Below are 21,648 nucleotides of genomic sequence, written 5' to 3'. Positions count from 1 at the left end.
ATGTTCTGATAAGGATATGTTCATTTGTTTAGACTATGAATCTATGAAATGCAGGGGTGGGAAAAAAACCAAAAAACCGAACTGAACTGCTGAACTTAACTGAACTGAACCAAAAAAAAAAAAATGAACCGTTACTAACAGTTTTGAAATTGAACTGAAACAGTTCAGTTCGGTTCAAAACAGTTCAGTTCGATTCGAAACAGTTCAGTTCAATTTGGAACAGTTCAGTTCGGTTTGATAACTAAAATTCGATTTTGTTTGTTTTTTTCATATTTTTTTCAAAGGTATCAATAATAACAGTTCGGTTCAGTTCGGAACAGTTCAATTCGGTTTGAAACAGTTCAGTTTAGTTTGAAATGCAAACAGTTCAATTATTTTAAATTTAACAAACAATTCAGTTTGGTTCGATTCAGTTTTCATCCTGAACTGAACCATGCCCACCTCTATTGAAATGCATGATTATGCCTCTGTTGGTAAAATGATGGTGTTAAATATCGTTGTTGTAGTGGTGTAAATTTGTGGTCTTCAATACTTGTATCATATGTCATTAACAATGTTGAAAGTCTCTTTCTCTTGAATTCAAATATGCTCAAACCTTTTAAGTTTATTTTGCCTTTTATTTGTGTAAATGCAGTCATTAGTACTCTAAAAGTCTATAAGATTGGGACTGTGAAGTGTATTTAGTAAGATGATAATTGTTAAATCTAGGAATTATCTAACCACTTAGGATTAGAACAAAAACTATCTAATCTTTCATTGATATGATGATTTCCAGCTTGATCACGAATGTGCAAACCAAGTTAATATGCCTAGTAATTGCTTTCCAAAGAAATTCATTATCATAAATGAGAGCTAATGATATTCTCAATATTTTCTTAAAAATGACACTTTTCAAACGGGAAAGATAACACCATAGAATTTAACATAATTTTACCTTGTTTCAGCCTGATCTACAATTCAGTCCCTCCCTTGCGGTCCACTTTTATAAATGGACCGACTTCATAACCGATCCACTTGATATAGGATTTCCACAATCAGTAATGTTTCCATGGATTAAGTTATCTCGGTCTATTAAGATCGCCTTGTAAACTTTCTCTTAATGCAAAATAAACTTATAAAAGATGATAGAGGTTTGGTAAGTGCACCAAATACTATCGAAGTAGTAAAAATATCGATCCCACGATGAGTGTTTTTAATCTCAATAATTCAATTACGTTGGAACTTAGGATGTATAAAAGTTATTTTGGTTTGCCACTAGGCAGTTGATTGGTTTGATTGCATAAAAATAATGACAGAAAATAAAGTTGGTTTTTGAGAATAAGAGAAAGATGAGGTTAGGTCTTTCGAATCATCTATGTTCCCCTAATTGGTATACTGCACCTATTCTTATGAATGATTTTTTAGTCTCACGATAGTTAACAAAATAGTCATAATCAATCCCTTGAGTTAGGACCCTCCTCTCAAACTACAGCCCCTAATTCCTTAGGTGGTCTAATAATCCTTGAAGGTTTAAGCACTTTAACCTAATATCACTAACAAACGATTATCCATTCCTAGACTAACCATGTTTATTAGAACAATTCAATTTAGGTCTAAGTCGAAAGCTAGGGTCAGTAGTCATTCGTTCTCACCAAATCATATTTATATTTGATCAGGATATAAAAAGCATTAAGAACAATTGAATTGAATAAAGACTAGATTATCATTCACAATAAATAGAGTTTCACAGCAACATATTTCAATTAGGGTTACAAAGAATCATCTCAGACCTAACCTCTAATGGATTTAGCTACTCATAGTGGTGTTTACAAATAACATAATCATTAGAGGAATTAAAACATACATAAACAGGTAAAGATTGGAGAAAATCGCCCCGTTCTTCAGTCTTCAGGTCTGCAAATCGCACTTTCTCTCTCCAGTATTCGTAACCCTTGTTTTTGGAATAAACTTCAGCTTAAATAGGCACAGAAATTCGCCCAAATCGTGTCACGTTTTAAGTAAATCGTGACACATTTTCACCTTGTGGAGCAAGAAACTGAATTAGGGTTTCTCCAAATCGTGTCACGTTTTGCCAATCGTGACACGTTTCCTTAATGTCGAACCCATGCTTCTGGCCTTCACCAAATCGTGTCACGTTTTTACCAGATCGTGGCACGTTTTACTCTTTTGCATTTTCTTCAGTTTTTCTGCTCTTTTTGCTGCATAAGTCTCCTTGTGAACTCCAATTTGTGATAAAAATACATATAAAATTACGTAATGACGAGATGTCATCAAAAGACATTGAAGTGAATTTCCCACGCCAATTTGTCCACTAGTTAATTAGAAATACATTTCAAACAACACACAACATATAAAATTGCTTCTTCTATTGTAAGTCGATCATTAAATTATATATAAAAAGAATTGGGTATTGTGACTCATCAATTCTTGATTTGTTCGGTATAGTTTTACTTTGTTGGTATGGGTTCGGTAAGGTTTATGATACATAAAATACAATTAATTTTTATTTTTTTTAAGATTCTTATACAGCATGTATTGATTTGAAAGTAACAATTTGTCCTTCTAATGTATTTTCAAATAGAGATTGTTGTTTTCAAATTGTTGTTCTTATACAAGTGATTTGAAGATTAATCAAGGGAGTTGTTTATTTGCTTAAACTATTTATGTCTCTTAATAAATGTTGAATGATGCCTTAATCATTAGCAACGTTGCATAAATGGTTAAGCAAACCAACGAGGAAAAAGCCAAGGAATGAAAATAGTAGTAATTGAAACTTGAAAGAAAGAAAAGGAAACGATAACTAATCCCTACTATATTCAAGGAGTAGGTTTGAATTAATGTGTTGAGCATGGCCCGTGTTTATCTTCCTTTAGCAAAGATTCTAAGCATTCCCACGTACTCACATACCTAACGTGTACCATTCTTCTTCTTATAAGTATACAGTTATTCTCAGGCGGCTTCTTAATTATTACATTCTATATTTAAAAAAAAAAAAAAATCTCTAAACAAAAGTAGTTAACATGTCACTGCAGTATGATGGATAAGCTTTTGAATGATTGAAGAGCAAGTTTGTTTATGAATTCATACACTACAGGAATTAAAAGGCATCTAAGCTCAACGACATCGTTTAATTTGCAAGAATAGGTCATTGGCGTTCTCACAAACAACATAGTAGCTGGAAGTAAAGCTAAATTTATCAACATGGTGTGAGAGAGAATACTATCTTAATTTGCAATGAATGTCACTTTTAAAAAATAGTATGGAAATTATTTTTTTTAAAAAATAGTATGGAAATTAACAAGTAAAAACCTCAAGAGTATCTTACAAGTATATAAATATCTTCTCTTGAAAAAAGTGTGCGTCTATATATATATATATATATATATATATATATATATATATATATATATATATATATATATATATATATATTATAAAGATGTAATACAGATAAGGGGGGTAGACTCTAACCTCAACAAATAACTCTCAGTAATTGTTTGATAAATTGATTTACATACTTTGTAGAAAATATAAAAACTTTGCAAAAAGAAGAAATTTAAAACAAGAAATAGTCATAATAGGCAGGTGATATAATTTTTTTTTTACCAAAGCAAACTTAACTGATATCATTAATTAAAAAAGATTCAATATAAGGAGGATAAATCTCAAAAACATGGCGACTAGGCCAAGAACATGCCGCCCTAGCAATCGAATGAGCAGCCATGTTCGCTTGACGCCCGACGAACTTCACCTTAAAATTGAAAAATAAAGCTAGCATAGACTTAATAGAAGAGACTATAACATTAAACTCTGATATACCACTACTTCGGTCTGAAAAAAGCAGGTAATATAATTAACAAGCATATAATTTAAATTAAAAACGTCATCAGAATTCAGACCTATGATATGGATGCAAGCTGGGACTACTAGAGATACATTAATCAACTATATCCATATTCACAACGGCGTGGGTCAGGCAAAATGTGAAGTGCAAGTCAAAACATTCGTTTTTTATTTTTGGATAAAAATGGAAGTCAAGACTCAAATTTCAAGAAATGGCACAAACCAAACCAGTGCCCTTCTGTTTGGTCCTTCCAGATCATCCCAACGACTTTTCTTCTTTTAATAACTTCAACAAACCTTAAAATAGGAAAATAAGCATGTTACTTGCATTTATTCATCAATTTGACTGGATTGCCAAGTGTATTTTAAGAGATAAATAAAAAATAATGGCAATACAATTGGCTAAGTTGATAAGAATTTAACTTAGATATTACAAGGATTGAGTTTAAATCGTACTGATGATACGAGGCCACATTATTGAGTATTATCAAGTATTCTTTGATCTTGATGAGACCTATAATTCAATTTTTCTAAGCTTTTTCTTATAAATAAAAGCCGACAAAAAAATTATTAACTATCAACCTTGATAAATTGAAAATGATAAGTTCGATTTTGAAAAACTAATACATTGTTGACAAATAAAAAAAGTCGAATTTGTTAACGGTGTCTACTAGTTTTTCAAAATCGACCGGCATATTAATATGATGGTTTTTTATTGACAACGCTGACCTGAAATCACTCCTCCAAATTGTTTTCCTTTCTCGTTTAGTTAAATATGTAATTTTCACATATTTTCAATCTTCTTTCTTTTGTTTTTTATTCCATCAACTTTACATCTCTATTTGTTTTTATTTCTCATCATTGTGAGGTGTGTTTTTTATGTTGTCTTAATGTAATGTTTATTTGATTCGGGTTGAATGATTAACTTTGATCAAGTGCAGATATGAGTATTATGAAGATATGGTTTTGACATCGTCAACATTGCAGATTTAGAGATATGAGTATTCTAAAAATTTGAATATAGTCGTATGTAGACATATATACTATGTTGTTTGTATTGTATTGATATACTTTATTAGTTTGAATAAATATCGTTTATTTTTGAAAGAAAAAAATGTGTATATGGTTCTCCTAATTTAACAATAAAAAAAATAGTTTATTTGAAAATGTGTTGTTATCGTTTCTTATTAAAAATAGAAAATAAAATTTTAATAATTTTACAATATATATATATATATATATATATATATATATATATATATATATATATATATATATATATATATATATATATATATAGACTAAAGAATTTTATCATATTTTTTAACTATTTCGTAATAAAAAATACAATACCGTAATTTTATTTTATTTTTGACAAGATATAACACCGTAATTTATATCTTATAATTTCACTTTATTGTCCTCGTGAGCTTAGCTCAATTGGCAGGGACATTGCATAATTTATGCGGTTCGAACCCCAGACACCCCACTTCTCCACGTTTAAATGTGTGAGCTCTAACCACTATGCTACTAGAAAAAAAATAAAAAAATTCCACTTTATTTTAAGTGAGAAGATTCCTTATACTATATTAATTCTTGCGTCTCTCTTCCAAGTCTTCTGTCTCTCTTCCAAGTCTTCTCTTGGTATAAATAATCAAAGCCCATTACCACTTCATTCCAACTCATAATTCAAATTGCTCCTTTTTTATATAGCTTGTTTATTTTGTCTTGCCTACATATAATTGGTTTTCAAAAGTCTCCGGTTAATTTGTTTGTCATCGATCATAACAAATGATGAAGCTCCTCGCAGGGTTGTTGCTTCTGGTGTTAACCACCTCTGTCACTGCTGATCCCGACAATCTTCAAGACCTCTGTGTTGCAGACCTTGCTTCTGGTACCGTTACATTAATTAATAATAATCTCATGAAATATATCTTTTCTTTTCATATTCTATTATATATTCTATATAGAGCATATAACTTTCATGCTAATTATTACTTATATAAGCAAGATTAATTATAAGGATCGAAAAGCTGGAAATAATTAGTTCCCTTTTCATTTTCACTTTTTCCCTTAATCATTATATGCAATCCTCTTTCTTATATTTTTTTTTTTTTCAGTCATGTTAATCCAACTAACTCTCTAATTAGGCCTACCAACACCTTTGATATGGCTTTTTATTGACTTTAATGTTTAATCATTCAGAACAATAATCCCACCTATATGAATATGATTAACTTTTCTTAATTTGTCCCTTATCTTTTATAATAGTATCATACTACCAATTATAGTGTCTTTCTGAAGGAAATTGATTTAAGAAATCATTGCATATTATTGATAGCATGATTGGCAACAAGAATTATATAAAGTAATTAGTCAACGATCGATATACATACTTGTTTCTTGGTTGAGTTTTTTCTTGTCTTACAATTCTTATGGTTGAATTATTGTGATGGTGGTAATTAAATTATGTGTTGATTAAATTTAACAGCGATTCTAGTGAATGGATTCACGTGCAAACCAGCTTCCAATGTAACCGCAGCTGATTTCTCCACCAACGTACTAGCCAAACCAGGAGCCACAAACAACACATTTGGTTCCTTAGTAACCTTAGCCAATGTTCAGAAAATCCCAGGACTCAACACACTTGGTGTGTCATTGGCACGTATTGACTATGCTGTAGGTGGACTGAACCCACCACACACTCACCCACGTGCAACTGAGATTGTGTTTGTTCTTGAAGGTCAATTAGATGTTGGGTTTATTACAACAAATAATGTTTTGATATCAAAGACTATTGTTAAGGGTGAAACATTTGTGTTTCCTAAAGGATTGGTTCATTTCCAAAAGAACAGTGGTTATGTACCTGCTGCAGTAATTGCAGGATTCAATAGTCAATTGCAAGGAACGGTGAATATTCCTCTTACTTTGTTTGCTTCTACACCACCTGTTCCAGATAATATTTTGACTCAAGCATTCCAAATTGGTACCAAGGAAGTTCAGAAAATCAAGTCTAGGCTTGCACCCAAGTAGTGAGATCAAGGATTGATGTCATGTGTTTGTTATTTTGTTTGTGCCTCTGCATTTTATTTAACTTTGTTGATTTACATTTCATGTTTGGAACTCATAAAACAATTGGGGCATGTTCAATATTCATTTTCCTTTGGTTGATTGAAATTTGTAAGATCCCTAATGCGTGCTTGTTATTTTGGTAATCAAATGTGCTTGTTATTTTTGCAATTATGTGGAGAAAGTAATCACTTCTTAGATCTTGTTTGAATAAACAGTTTAAATAAACGTGTACGGTATAATTTTTTTTATATAAGTAAGTACTTATGCATAAATTATTTTCATAACAAAAAGATAAAAATAAGATCAAATAATTTTGATATGATTTACAAGTTGGATTCAAACACTATCTTGGAGAGCTTTCAAAAATAAACTAAAAATATAACTTACCAACAAATATGCATTTTGTTGTCTTGGGAGGCTTTTCTAAAAAGTTAAGTGTGGTTTTTCATTTGATATGGTTCTGGACTGTTTTGGTCATCTGGATAGAAAGACATACTTGTATTTTTTTTTTAAGCAAAAAATTCATAAAAGTAAATAAAACAGATACAAAGCCTGGGGGACATTAGACCTGACCAGGTACAACCCAAATGGGAATAACACAATACAATACAGACCTGGTAGTTCAACCTAATTAATCCTAACATACTTATTTTTAATTCATCATCTTTTTGATAAAATTAAAATTCAATCTTTTTGTGGGTCGAAGACGAAACATGTCAACTTTATTTTTAACTACTATATGTGGCGGTTCGATTCCCTTTTATGTTTGTGAGGAGTTTTGTAATATCAGTTTTTTTGGCTTTATTCAGGTGATTTTTTTCCGTGTTTTGATGTAAATGTTACTTCTTTTATTTGTTTTTCTCTGACGCTTCTTGTGCTAAGAAAATAAAATTGTTTGATTAATATAATTTTATTTTAGTTTCTAAAAAAAGAACAAAATCGCAAATGTTTATGTCCGTAAATACATTCAAATAAATCAACAATGAGAAGCTTAATTAAGCACTATATTCTTTCTTTTCTCATGTCTCGAATCAAGAAAAAAATTTATGATTGATTGTCTAAATCATTACCCATATGTTTTTAAACTATTTTTTTTTGAACTAATTATTATTATTATGTGGATTGTTTCACTACTTAATCCTATATTTTATATAGCGGCAGCAAATAAAATATGCAATAGAGCCATACTAGAAGATGATCATTTTCTCTGTCACTGTAAAGTTAAATCCATAGTTTAAGATTCCGTTTCGGTTATTATTATTATTATTATTATTATTATTATTGTGAATTAGATATTTTTTGCGCGTAACTGCATAGACTAGTCTTTTAAATCGGATGAAACTGTACACGACAAAACTCTTATGAGAACATTATACCATGTACCCTACACTTAATCCTTTACCCCCAACAAATTATTGTAAATGTCAAATTTACCCTTATAACCACAAGAACATTATACCATGTACCCCACATAACATTTTCCGGAAAACAAGTTTCCAGATTCATTCTTCATCACCAAACTCTAAGAGTTTGTTATCTCATACCATCATTCCTCTTCTTCATTGTGTACCCTTTGTTATCCCACAACCCAACAACAATATTTTGCTGATAGATGTAAAATGTATACCTTACGTGAAAATCAATTTACTAACTTTCAAATCATTATTGCACTCATTAAATTAACAAAACAGATGACTCCAAAAACAATTTAACAGAACCGGCCAATTCCAGGTTTCCGGCACGGTAAGAATTGTGTTTTGCTGGGTTTAATCTACTACAACTCTTTCGTTGTTCCGTCACTAAAGACAATTATCGTCACCATCGCAAAGAAAATTGTCGTAAGCAAACTGCGTCGCTGCAAATTCCATTCATAACCTATCAGTTGATTGTGTCCCACTTGGTCTAATTGATTGTGTCCAACAATTATGAATGGTACTATTTACAGTACTCGTAGAAAAGGATCCATTTTTTAGGATGTCAGTGATGCGGCTGTTCCGATTGTTGAATACTCTGCATCATGTTTCTCTTTTCAAATTTCAATTCCATCGTTTTATCCCTTCAATCTCAACCACAAATTTTATAGAAAACTTTTATTTGAGTATTCAATTTCGGAAAACTTTTGCAAGCTGAATTTTGTGTTGGGTGAAATCATATGACAAAAGGGTAAAATTGACATTTTAAATGATTTGTAGGGGTAAATGATTAAATGTTGGGGTGTGAGGTATAATGTCCCTCTTATGATTACTCATCTACTCCATTTAAAAAATTCACTTTACTTTATTTTTGTAAAAAATATTCATCTTTATTCTAGAGGGCAACAAAGCTGGCAACCAAGTATGGACCAATAATTAATTACTACATTAATTAATTATATAGCCATAAACTGGCCTTCTGGAATGGTGCAAATTACCAACTACAGTAGAAACTCTTTAATTTAATACTCGGTAAATTAATAAACTCTCTAAAATAATAAATTTGTCCGGTCCCGACTTGGGCCAATGTAAAAAATTGAAAAACTCGATAAAATAATAAGATAATAATTTTTCGGGAGATCCCTTTATAATTTTCGGTCCCAAGAAAATCATAAATTAATAATTCATAGAAACTGAAAAAAATATATTAAGAATACATTGAACACATTTGTTCCTCTTGTTTACATTTACTGTACTTCAAAAGTCATTATTGATTTCCAATGCATATGAACACAGTAGTTACTAATTTACGTTGAGTCCCAAGGTTCGCTGCAACGTAATTCTAAGAGGCATAGACTAATTTGCCTTTTTGTTTGGTATGTACAATATAATTACTTAAAAACTCTTTAAATTAATAATTATTAATTTATCGATAAATTAATAACTCTCTAAATTAATAAATTTCTCCGGTCCTGACATTATTAATTTATAGAGTTTTAACTGTACAATTAATATTTCTAGTTTAATTGAGAGCATTAAGCTACTGATCTAAAAGATTTGAGGGCGGCAAATACTTATATTTGATTTTCTTCATCCCTTAATATAAATAAACACCTCCACCTTATTAAAAAAAAATTTTTTTGATAGTGCCGTTAATTTGTTTATTTTATATATAAATTAATATACCAAAAATACCCTTTGCAAATATGTGTAGTTAATTTTGACATTTTCCATTCGAAAACACTTAGTGGAACTTAGTATATCAAAAATTTCCCTATCAAAAATACAAATTATGTATAAAAATTATGCCAATTTATTTCTTAGAAATTGAAAATTATTTTTTTCTCAATAAATACTTGTTATTAATGAAACTCATAACATACTATGTCTTTAGGGCATACTATGTTAGCATGACCCAAAAAAGAAATTGAATAAAATCAACTAACAACTTATTAAGAAAAATGTTTCTTTTTTAGGAAAATTTATTAAGAAAAATGTTAAAATTGTCCTTTGAGTTTTGTAAATAAAAAAAAAACAATTGTCCTTTGAGCATTTGTTAAGAAATCAAATATAAGTAGTTAAAAAAGGGAGGTTTTTGACAGGTTAAGGTGTCTGCTCTGGTGGTTCGTGAGTTCAGGGGTGCCTTTTTAACTTGTGTCGGGAGTCTTGTGGGCCGATCGCTTTTGATTCGAGGTCGGAAGCAAGTTTGTGACTCAGGTCCTTTTAGGCTGTTGTGATGTCTCCTCTGATAGACCAGATCGTGAGCGGTGGTCGAAGCTGAACGTTTGAAGCAATATTACTATCGGGTGACTAATTGATCATTGTTGGCGGTGTTGGTTCTTTGAGGAGTTGTTGTCAGGGGATTCATCATTTTGAGGGTGTTGGTGGGGTTTTTTTTTAGGGGTTTTTGGTGTTTTTATTTTCTCTATTTGGTGTAATACTTGGGATTTAATTCCCTTATATATATAGGGATGGCAATACGGGCCAGCCCGCCCCGTTTAGGCCCAGCCCGCTATTAGCCCGCCAAAAACGGGGTGGGGCGGGGCGGGCCAACTTGAGGGGGTGGGCTCAAACTCACACCCCGCCCCGCCTAAAGGCGGACTAGCGGGCTGGCGGGCTGGCCCGTCTATTTTTTTAAATATTTTTTTGTTGATTGTTATTAACAAATACGCTACTATTATAAAAACAATAAATTCAATATAAAGACTCTAACATTAAACAAATCTCAAAATAAATCCACCATCCAACATAAAACAAATTACAAAATAACGTACTGGTGAATTAGTTTTTTTTTTCTAGAGGTAGTGGACTAGTGGTGAATAAGTTATCACTTATCACTATCAGAGAGAGTGGGACAATTTGAGGTTGGGTTGGTGTGATTTGGCTCAATTGTTTATGGGGTGTGTAAATTAAAAATTCGATCACTAATAGTAAAAAATGAAAGTTTAATAAGCCCGCGGGCCAGCCCGCCCCACCCCGCTATGACCCGCTTTTTCAGCGGGCTTAACAGGGGCGGGCCAACTAGAGAGATGGGCTCAAAATCTCACCCCAGCCCGCCTAAAATGGCGGGTTAAACGGGCTGGCCCGACGGACCGGACCCGTTTTGCCACCCCTATATATATATAATATATTTTGTCATTAAAAAAAAAGTAGTTAAAAAAGGCTCTCTAACCGGTGCGTCGGGCATTTGGTCAAGGAAACCAAAAAAGATAATTTTAAATTGAAAATGGCACTTTTTTTTACTGTTGAAGAATTGACTACACAATTTCTAATGCAATACATATTATATTTCCCTATAAAAAAATATAAATTATGTATAGAAAATTATGTCAATTTATTTTTTAAAAGTTGAAAATTAATTTTTTGTTTGTTCAATAAATATTTGTTATTAATGGAATTTTTAACATGCTATGTTAGCATAACCCAAAAAAGAAACTGAATAAAATCAACTAACAACTTATTAAAAAAAAAAACTTTTTCAAGAAAATTTATTAAGAAAAATGTTAAAATTGTCTTTTGAGTTTTGTCAAAAAAACAATTGTCCTTTGAGCATTCGTTAAGAAATCAAATATAAGTAGTAAAATTATCTTAAAATGTATGTATTCGCCTCTTAAAATAGCACACAAACATAAGTCAGATTCTTAGTGGAACTTGACTTAGATTCTTTAAGTAAGGTTTTGGATTTGAGCTTTGTGTGAAAAAAATGTGGTTAGGACTCTTAAAAGGAAAAACTGCTCTAAAGGTGGCAATCCTGGCGAGCCTTAAGTGCCCCCTCATTAATCTAAAAGGCAACCACAATATTAGAAACTTTCTAGTTTTGAGCTTCTTTGAGCTTCAATAAGGTTTGAAACTAGGAACCTATGTTTTGATTGATGCTCTTAGGGATAAATTATTAATGACCGCATAAATGGCAATGAGAAAAGGAAAATGCTATTTATCTAGAAAAATAACATCAAGAATTTTTCAAGACACATGTGGCAAGTTTTAATTGCATGATTTATTTGTCTACTTCCTATTTTTCAGCCACACCTCCTTGAATTGTGGCAAATAGTGCATTGTGATTGGTTGCTCTTTATTCTTGAAGAATTCTTGATGTTTTTTTTTCTAGAGATATAGCATTGCTCATGAGAAAATTTGGTATCACAATACTCACACATACCATACCCATCAATTCTCCATTAATTCAATATTCATGCTCAACTAACTATTTAGAAAATTACATGGTCAAATCTAAGTATACTTACCCTGCAGTGCCATGTCCAACATCCTATTGACTCTATCCATTGAAAAATCCTCCTAAAGTTCCAATGACGATAGGAAGAAAAAAGAATGTTGACAAGTAACAACACACCTTTTATGTTCAGCAGTTCTCTGTTGTTGCATACAGTATACAAGCTATAAATTATCTTTCCTAAAGGAGTGCATAGTATACATCATAAACGTAGTGGATAGTTTCTCATAAATAAAAAACATGTGGCTTTTTCAGTAGAAAATTATTTGGTTTAAATCTGAATGTTTTTACACTGTGGGTTTGTAGAAGAATCTCTCAAGTGGAAGTTTCGTATTATCAACATAGTGTATCTTTTATTGGAAGTGAGTTTATTCATTGATAGCGTAATGTAGGTTGTTGTCGTAAACTTGTACTTACAACAAGTAACAAGCTTTTAAATTAGAAAGGTTTCTAGTTAAAGTAACAAGCATCCTCTGAAGGATAAAAACAAGTGATTTAGTATTGAGATTTTGTCCACAAAAAATGTGTTTGGGTAGGGATATATGATATGAGTTCGAGTTTGTTTTATTTATCTACATTTCATTATGAAAAGCATAGACATAACTGATACTCTATATTAATAAATCTTATTAGCTGGATTGAAGGCCCCACTAATCTACCACTTGTACATATCTATCACATAAATGAACAATAAATAAAAGCTAGATGAATGTAGCAAACCTTTCGTCCTTATACTCATTGCGCAAACATGATGGAGGAAGCATCACACTTGACCCCAAATATATTACTCCCACAATTCTAGATTATTTTTGACAAAAGCTCTTGCATATCTTATATGTTGACTTTTAATTATCTACTTAGGTATCAGAGCACAGGATTCCAGCTTGGGAATCATCTAATCTAATGGAATAAAAAGCTTTTGCCTTTGGATTGCCCAGTTCCGAATCAAAAGTACTATAAGCTTTGGGATAAAAGAATCGAATAGGCATAAATTCTCTATAGATGGGATATTTGTATCTGTTGGTCAAAGTTGCAAAGCTTTGCCAGAGAATAAGAACTGAGCTATCGTATATTGATAACTATAAATGCTAAGGTGAATCACCCCAAGAGAAGAACAAATATAGACTATTATTGGGAAGGGATAGTAAGTAGTAACATATGAATTAATGATGAATACTTAAAAAAAAATGATGAATATAATACTAGAAACAAAGATTACAAATAGAAATCAAAAAACTTTTGGTGACCATTCTTTGAATACTGCATTTAGCTTCAAAAACATGGAAACAACCCCATCTTTTTCTGTCTATTTCCACCACCACTCCCCATGGTTTTCTTGTTTTCTAGCTCATCTAGAATGTACTTCATCGTACAAGAGAAGGAGTAACAGTACATATACAATCCTCGTAACCATGTAAACAAAGGGACGGCATCAAAAGAAATCTGGCCAAATACTGCACATCAGCAGCCATCTAGGAAGCATGAGCAGCAAAATTTGCAAACCCGTGAAATTATTTACAGCACAAAAAGCTTAACAACTTTAACTAGAAAATATCTATCTTAAATGATCAAGACAGACATCATAAAGGGAAGCATGTAGTGCTACTTTACTATGGTAATGCAATTCATTTCTTTAATCAGCATGCAAATGGCATGGGCTGCTGCAACACAATCAAAAGAAAAAGGTTTCCCTCTGCCTGGTGAAAAGTGCCATAAAAACTGCTATAATTTTGCTTTGGGCTGACAAAATTTGGGCATAGTTTTTTTTGTCAAAAACTATGTTAATTTTCTTAAAATGAAGTGAGAAAGTTATACATTAAAAGTTGTTAACCATCTTAACATTTGAAATCACTTGAAAAAATTGGAAATGTCATCTCAATCCAATCAATACTACCTTCTCTTGTAGACTTGAAAGTGTACACATTTATGTGAATTGAACCCATTAATTAGAAAAGTTCACGGTGTACATACCTTGACCTTGGAATCTAGCATCAAAATTAACCGAAGAGAGTCCAACATTTTTGGATAATTATAATACAAACAACAACAGAGAACAATAGAATACTGATTGCATAGTTATCCCTTATCATTTTTTGTTTCCTAAGTTCTCTAAACCTTTCCAAATATATGAAGATTAAAGCATGTGAGGCATTAACATATATCCTCAAAAACATATACATAAGAATCAGAGCATGCCACTCAAAATCCAACTGAACGACAGTGACAAAGACTTGTGTTTCAGTTGCTAATTTTATAAATAACAATTACTCAAAACTACTGACATTGTGAATGAAAAAGATGTATACACGAGAAAACCAATCAAAAATTTCTAACAGCTAACAAAGAGATTATGAATATAGCAGGGCTCAAAAAAATTCAGTTTTAATATACACAATACACCACTTCCCGGACGAGGTAGGACAAGTAGAGGTTCCTGAATGTCAAGGAATCCAATTTTCATCCACCTCTTTCATACCAACAGCTGATCAAGCAGTCCTCGACCTTTCATATTTTATCCACAACTTAATGGACCACATTGCTCTAAATGAAAATGACAACAGGATATTCTCACTATGAGTTTCCCTACATGTTCTGATGCTATTTTTGCCCCTCAACTCTACCATTTTCATTGAACATCCCATAAATACGCTGCAAGTGTTCTCAGCCATAATGCCACTGAATTTCAAAATGAGACAGCACAGAACAAACACCCAACAACACAGACAAATTCCATCTGAATAATAATAATACTCAAACAAGCACAACAAAATAAAATCAACAATGGATATCCAACATTACTAATCAATCAATCATTCAACCAATGATTCAATATGTGGATTGCATTCTTTGGAACAAAAATCATTCTTCTCTAATAAACTCTTCAACATAGAATGAGTAAATTTAGGATCATTAGGGTCACTACTAGGTGACCCATTAGGGTTTTCCAATACATTGGGACGCGAAAAACAAAACTTGCAACCAAATCCATTTCGAGCAGTAGTACTATTATTACCCTCACCTTGAATAATCACCACCTTACCTCTGCTACTGACATTTACATTCCTAGAAAAAGACGGTGTAGCTGTTGTTGATGATGACGAGGATGAAAGAAGATGCTTTTTGCTTTTAACTTTGCGAATTTGATTCTTGGCTTTTGAAAATTGATTAAGTAGCAACCTTTTTCCAAAATCAAATTTTGTACGGTTCTTCTTCTTCTTCTTCTTCCGAGTTGCATCTTCTTCGTCTTGTTCGTCATCACCGTCACTACCTCCTCTTTGGTAACCGTTTCGATTGGAGATCTCTTCATCAGAAGAAGCAGACATGAATTCGAATTCAAACCGCGTTTTTGTGACCTAATAATGAAAAGGGGATTCATAAATTCATTGAATAAAAGAATGATAACAGTTTGATTTTGGTTGGATTCGAAGAAATTAGGTTACGAAAATGAATTTGATGGAAAAGATAAAGGAAGAAAGGAACGTAGTTGAATTGGGGAAGAGCGAGAAGTCACTCTTCAAACGCAACTAAACTAAACCAAACTATTACGCATTTATTATCGTTCTCTTCTATTCAAATAACACTCCACGTATTAGCTGGCAACTTTCAGTTTTTGTTTTTTTGTTTTTAATCATTATTATCGCATGGAATTAATCTATTAAAATATTTGGATATACACATAAATGATGAATAATTAAAGAAAAAAATTTAAGTTAAGAGACTAAAGTATAATTTTGTCTTTAATTTTTTTTAGAAAGCTAAATACTACAAATCGGTGGCATTTAACATGGGAAAGGGTAAAAAATTTCCACCATAGGAAAGTCAATTTTAACCATTTGATCAAATAAAATACACACATTTATCATAGTCTTTCAGCACTATATTATTATTCTTCACCAACCTTCTCTCCTCCCCAGCAACCTTCTCTCTCACCCACCACAATCAACAACTCTCCTTCAACGAACAACAATTAGGTTTTCACACCCATTACCTTGAAATCTTGGAATAGCACAAAATCCTAAATGTTCAGAATCAAAACAATAATAACTAGTTGAAAATTAGAATCCATTTTAATCTTTACACTTCAATTTATTTTAATGAACAAGGACATTGGCTTGTGAAATTTTTCTATTGTTGTTGACAAGATTACCGCATATTGACTTGTTTCAAGTTTATTAACCAGGCAGCTTTTTCCTCCTCAAACACAAAAACATATATAAGGAAAAAAATATATCCAACAATGGAAATGAGCCTTTTGCTTTTTTATGTATCTCTCTGAAAATCCTTTGGTAGTTGCAGTGAAATCGAACAAAACTGGAATGATTGTGTTTGGTGTACATGAAGTTGAGAAAGGATGAAAGGGATATTGTATATTCATCAATAGATTTCTAACCATTAGATGAATGGGAGAGAAAGGATGAAAGGGAGAATATGAAGTTGTTTCAGTTGTTGGATAATTTTTTTTGCCAAAATCCATGAGTTGTGGAGAGATGAAGGAACACGGTTGTGGTGGTGAGTGTAGGAGAGAGAATGGTGGTGGAAGATATAGTGTGGGCAGACCATCATAAAATCTATGCTCCCTTTTAATCTAATGACAAAAATAAATTTTCCTATGGTGGGAAAGTTTTAGCCTTTCCCATGGTAAATCCCACCCTACAAAACAGATTTTTTTTTTTTTTGTAAAACAAACTTATATATACTCCGATCACAATCATAAACAAATATTGTTTTTTGGGCTATGCTAACAAGTGGTTTAAAGACACTTGTTACGGAATTTTAAAGTAGTATGTTTGCATTTGATTTAACAATATCTTGATTTTTAAAAAGTTAAATTCATCATTTTTTTACCATTTTTTAATACAATATTTCTATTTTTATCATTTTAATCAATGCCTAAAAGACACTCTTTAGCATTTTTCTCGTTTTTTCATATTCATTGAATAAGTGATGTATATTGACTATAATATTATTACTCCTTTCGTCCCATAATACTTGACATAGTTGAGCTTATTACACATGACAGTGCAAAACTTTGAGCTTAAATATCTTGAATAATATATTAGAAAAAATTATGAAAATTTGATATTTTGAAAATACTCATCGAGACGAATCTAACGACATATTATATGATATTATTTTTCTTTGTATATTAGTAGAAAAATACGGTCAAAGTAAGTTAGATCAAAATTGCACATTTTCAAAAGGGTCATCTATTGCGGGACGGGGGGAGTATGATACATCAGTTATTTAATGAATTAAAAAAAGAATAATTGTTTATAAATGTAATCTCAATGAGTAAGCTATAAATTTTAAACTCAAATATGTGGCTTGTCAAAGACACAAAGTCATAACACGAACTATCTTTTTAAACTACTTAATAGAGACAACATATGCTTCACATGATGATACAATAACAATGTCACACTTCATATGTGCTCATATGAGACACTTCTCCACACACTTAATACTCGTAAGAGATGAACATATTTAAGTTGATTTTTAGTTCGGATGATAATTCATTTCAAAATTAAACTTTAATTGTATCAATTTTATTCCTTAATTACTTACTACAACGATTCAATTCACCGTTAAACATGTAAATTCCATGTTGAACATGTCATTCATATTTATTCTGTGATAGAAAAAACACATCTTATTACTTCAACAACACAATGTGTTTTATCTCCAACCACCCTTGAATTTCCATCTAAATCATGTTCATGTTGTATTTTTTTAAGAATTAATACGTTAATTGTTTACTTTACATTGCATTTATTTCAATTTCAATTTCAATATATATATATATATATATATATATATTAAATTTGCATTTTTCACCATACTCATAGTAATCACCATATATTGTTTCTTGTGTTAAATATCTATATAATTAACTTTTGATTTTCTCTATGGTATTAGATAATGAAATATAACTTTTGTGTTAATATTTTTTTACAGGTAATAGCATACCATTTTACAAAATTGATGAACATAATTTACCATTTCTACATATTATTATTTTTTTTAAAAGTCTGGTAATTGTTTTCTTTCTTTGCTAATCTCTGTGTGTGTGTGTGTGTCTATATATATATAAGTTTAATTGATATATATTGTTTGGGTATAAAACTCTTACACATACAATGGGGCATAACAAGGGGCATACTTTTGTAAAAAAACAAGGGGCATGCTTATATTACTACAAAATTGAAGCATTTCTTAGGGGCCTATCCTTGTGATGTTGCAAAGAAAATTGAGAAATTCATACCTAGGTTTCTTTTGTCAAAAAATAAGAATAGAAGTTAATTGGGGATCATGCAAGTCATTAATATGCACACGAAGAAAGGGAAGCTACTATATAATCCAACGGCTAATATCTGATCACACATGGAAAGAGAAAAGAACCACCTAAAGATAAACTTTCAAAGTAGAGAAAGACTTGTGTAGACCAGGACCACACAATTGGGTTTGGTCACATACATAGTTTTTTCTTTCTTTCTTTACTTTTTCCATTTTCTCTCTCTTCTCTCTTCTCTCTCTTCTCTCCCATTTCTTTGGTTGTGACTACACAATGGGGTTTGGTCCCTGGTCCACACAAGTATTTTCCTTCGAAGTATTGCAGTAAAAATGAATGCAACAGAATAAGACCAAGCAACTTAAATGTCAATATTATGCATTGCCGCCATCAGGATAATTTAATTAAAAATCATCGAAATGAAAAGGCCTAATTTAGATAGTTGAAAATACAGAATATCTTCGGCGTAAAACAACAGTGCAATGAGAAATTAAACATCGAACTTAATTGGTATGTATGTAAACCAAATATATCTAGAAAACTAGATTTGTTCAACTGAAATTTCAGAGGGGTGAAATCTTTGGACAGGAGCATAGTTCATCTAAAAGTTTCCAGTCGTAAATTGAGTTGGATAGATATGTAGTTTTGATTGTCATGACCTGTAATGGCATGCATTCTGTAAAATATATGCTGCAAATCGAAGTGAATCCATTCTGCCATCATAGGTCAGGGTACATGACCTGAAGTGAGATGAAATACATTTAGGAACCTAGTTTGGCCATTTCCAGTCTGTGAATGATCTGCCATCAATTTTCAATGCCCACTCCCATTTGCGAAACCAGTCTTCAGCAAGGACACTTGGGATTTTGGTATTCTGTTTCAAAAAAAATTATATATATTATTCTCGTATCATGGACAATGGTCTTGTGGGATGGTTGTTCTTGACCATGGTCATATCATTGAAAATGGTCTCTAGTTTGTTTGAAAAGGAAAGGAAAAAAAAAACACAAAAATATGTAAAAATCAAGGTGAGATGGTTCAAATATATAAAAATAGAGGAAAAATAATCCACAACATTCAAGTTATTTTGCATGTAATTTTATTAAAGGTTGGGGGTGCATTTGCATTCCTCAAATACCCACTGCCAAACATATATAAAACAAAAGAAAGATTTAGAGTAGAAGAACACGAAAATAACAGTACAGAGATGCAACAAACCTTATCAATGAAAAGAATTTGAAGGTTGGGACAATGATGGAGCGCATCCGTTACATCATCCCATTCCCATCCATAATAGTGATAAAACAATAATTTGAGGTGGATCAAGTTTCGAAAGACGGGTGAGTCTTTGAAATAGGAAATGATCTTTTCATTGGGAAGCCTCGCCTCTAACTGCAAAATTTCAAAGACAAAAAAACAAGATAAGAAAACGAAAATTATTTGTTAGGCTTAAGGAAGTGACATTGCATTTGTACCCGTAGAAACTGGAAGTTATTATATATTGCTTTATATAAAACATGATATGGACCCAAACCCACTCGAGTGAATGGGATACTTTCTTTGTAGCCAATCATGACATACAACATCCTCAAGAACCAATGATGCAGAAATAAGCTTCTTGAGATCCTCAGAATTTAGTAAATAAACGCCTTTTAAATGAAGAGTTTTGAGTGAGGGGAGTTCAATGGACAAAATATTACCCGCCACGCATAACCTCTTGAGTTTGAGAATCACAAGGGTTCGACAGTTGAAAACGTTGTTGGGTGCTATAGTGATAAATTTATCCATCATGGAATCGGAGCATGAGTTATACATTCTGTAAGTTGTTTTGAATTGAAACATGGATAGTTGGAGATCCTCGAGGCCACGCAATTTTGCAGATTCAATCCATTCATCATGGCTTTTCAGTAAGAGTGCAGAATGACATCTAAGGTGTAACGCCTTGATGGGTTGATTTTGTTTGTGTGAGGATAGCATGATTTTTGTCGATGGCATGATTGAAGCAAAGGAATTCCTCTTCGTCTTTCACGAATTTATCATCAAAACGGAGAACTGTGAGGAATTGGCATAGTGTTTTCCACCTCTTTGAAAGAAGGCAGGTTGTGTAGGCGAATTTAGGTGGAAGCAAAGACAGTATGTGAATTAGTAACTCGTCTGGTAACTCACTAATCCTGTCATCCATCACCAACTTCTCCAATTTGGATCTTCCCAAATAACTTTTATCACAGAACTTCTCCATATCTTTCTGCAACAATGAATGAAATCCTAGTTATTAAACAAAAAAAACTGCACAAAATTACTATCTCTCTCCCAACTAGGTTTGTAATAGATCAACATGATCAATTGTTGAACTACTATCTCTTACATAAATATAGGAACCGTTGGTCAACTGATAGATGCACGAGTTGTAGCATACATATAGGAAAAGAGGCTGCATTAGTCATTCCCAATTAATAGTAATTTAATAACTAATCCTTTGTTGGAACAAAATGTGTTTAACAATGAACCTTAAAGAGTTTTGATGATAACAAGGTATTAAAAATTGTAAATTGGACTAGCTAATATTTGTTCAAGTGTACATGACCATAATTAAAAAGTTACATCATCATTGGTTCTGAATGAGCAAATAAAGAGCAAAAGAAAATGAAGCTTAGACGATTCTGAAGGCAATACGCTCCTGAAAGTGGAAAGCGCTCCTGAAATCAAGCTGCTCCTGAAGATAGTAAAAGTGCTCCTGAAGAATAGTGCTCCTGAAGACAAGAGGTTCAGAAGCTGCATCATCAGAAGCTGCATCATCAGAA

General features: G+C 31.9%; 2 protein-coding genes and 1 pseudogene across 3 annotated transcripts; 1 reads left to right on the top strand and 2 right to left on the bottom strand.

Moving 5' to 3' along the window:
• The first annotated feature begins 5,522 nt into the window (after positions 1-5,522).
• LOC146911228 (rhicadhesin receptor-like) lies at positions 5,523-7,083 on the top strand. Its single transcript, XM_085722919.1, has 2 exons — positions 5,523-5,737; positions 6,335-7,083. Exons 1-2 carry the CDS (start codon positions 5,635-5,637, stop codon positions 6,874-6,876), a joined length of 645 nt encoding a protein of 214 aa, XP_085579045.1. The 5' UTR covers positions 5,523-5,634; the 3' UTR covers positions 6,877-7,083.
• A 6,584-nt stretch (positions 7,084-13,667) lies between these two features.
• Positions 13,668-16,093, bottom strand: LOC146911227 (uncharacterized). The gene has a single exon (XM_085722918.1). The coding sequence runs from the start codon at positions 15,879-15,881 to the stop codon at positions 15,369-15,371; it is 513 nt and encodes a 170-aa protein (XP_085579044.1). The 5' UTR covers positions 15,882-16,093; the 3' UTR covers positions 13,668-15,368.
• Positions 16,094-19,208: 3,115 nt separating this feature from the next.
• On the bottom strand, positions 19,209-21,181 carry LOC146911226 (putative F-box/LRR-repeat protein At5g41840; annotated as a pseudogene). Its single transcript, XR_015017603.1, has 3 exons — positions 20,323-21,181; positions 20,066-20,239; positions 19,209-19,721 (listed from the first exon to the last, which is right to left on the bottom strand). The product of XR_015017603.1 is annotated as a putative F-box/LRR-repeat protein At5g41840 (transcript).
• Between the last annotated feature and the right edge of the window lie 467 nt (positions 21,182-21,648).

Source organism: Medicago sativa, chromosome 7 (assembly GCF_051527215.1).
Source record: "Medicago sativa cultivar Bolivia chromosome 7, Bolivia_mono, whole genome shotgun sequence".
Lineage (NCBI taxonomy): Eukaryota > Viridiplantae > Streptophyta > Magnoliopsida > Fabales > Fabaceae > Medicago > Medicago sativa.
The sequence above is the reverse complement of the archived record's forward strand: the minus strand, read 5'-3'. Positions and strand labels throughout refer to the sequence as shown.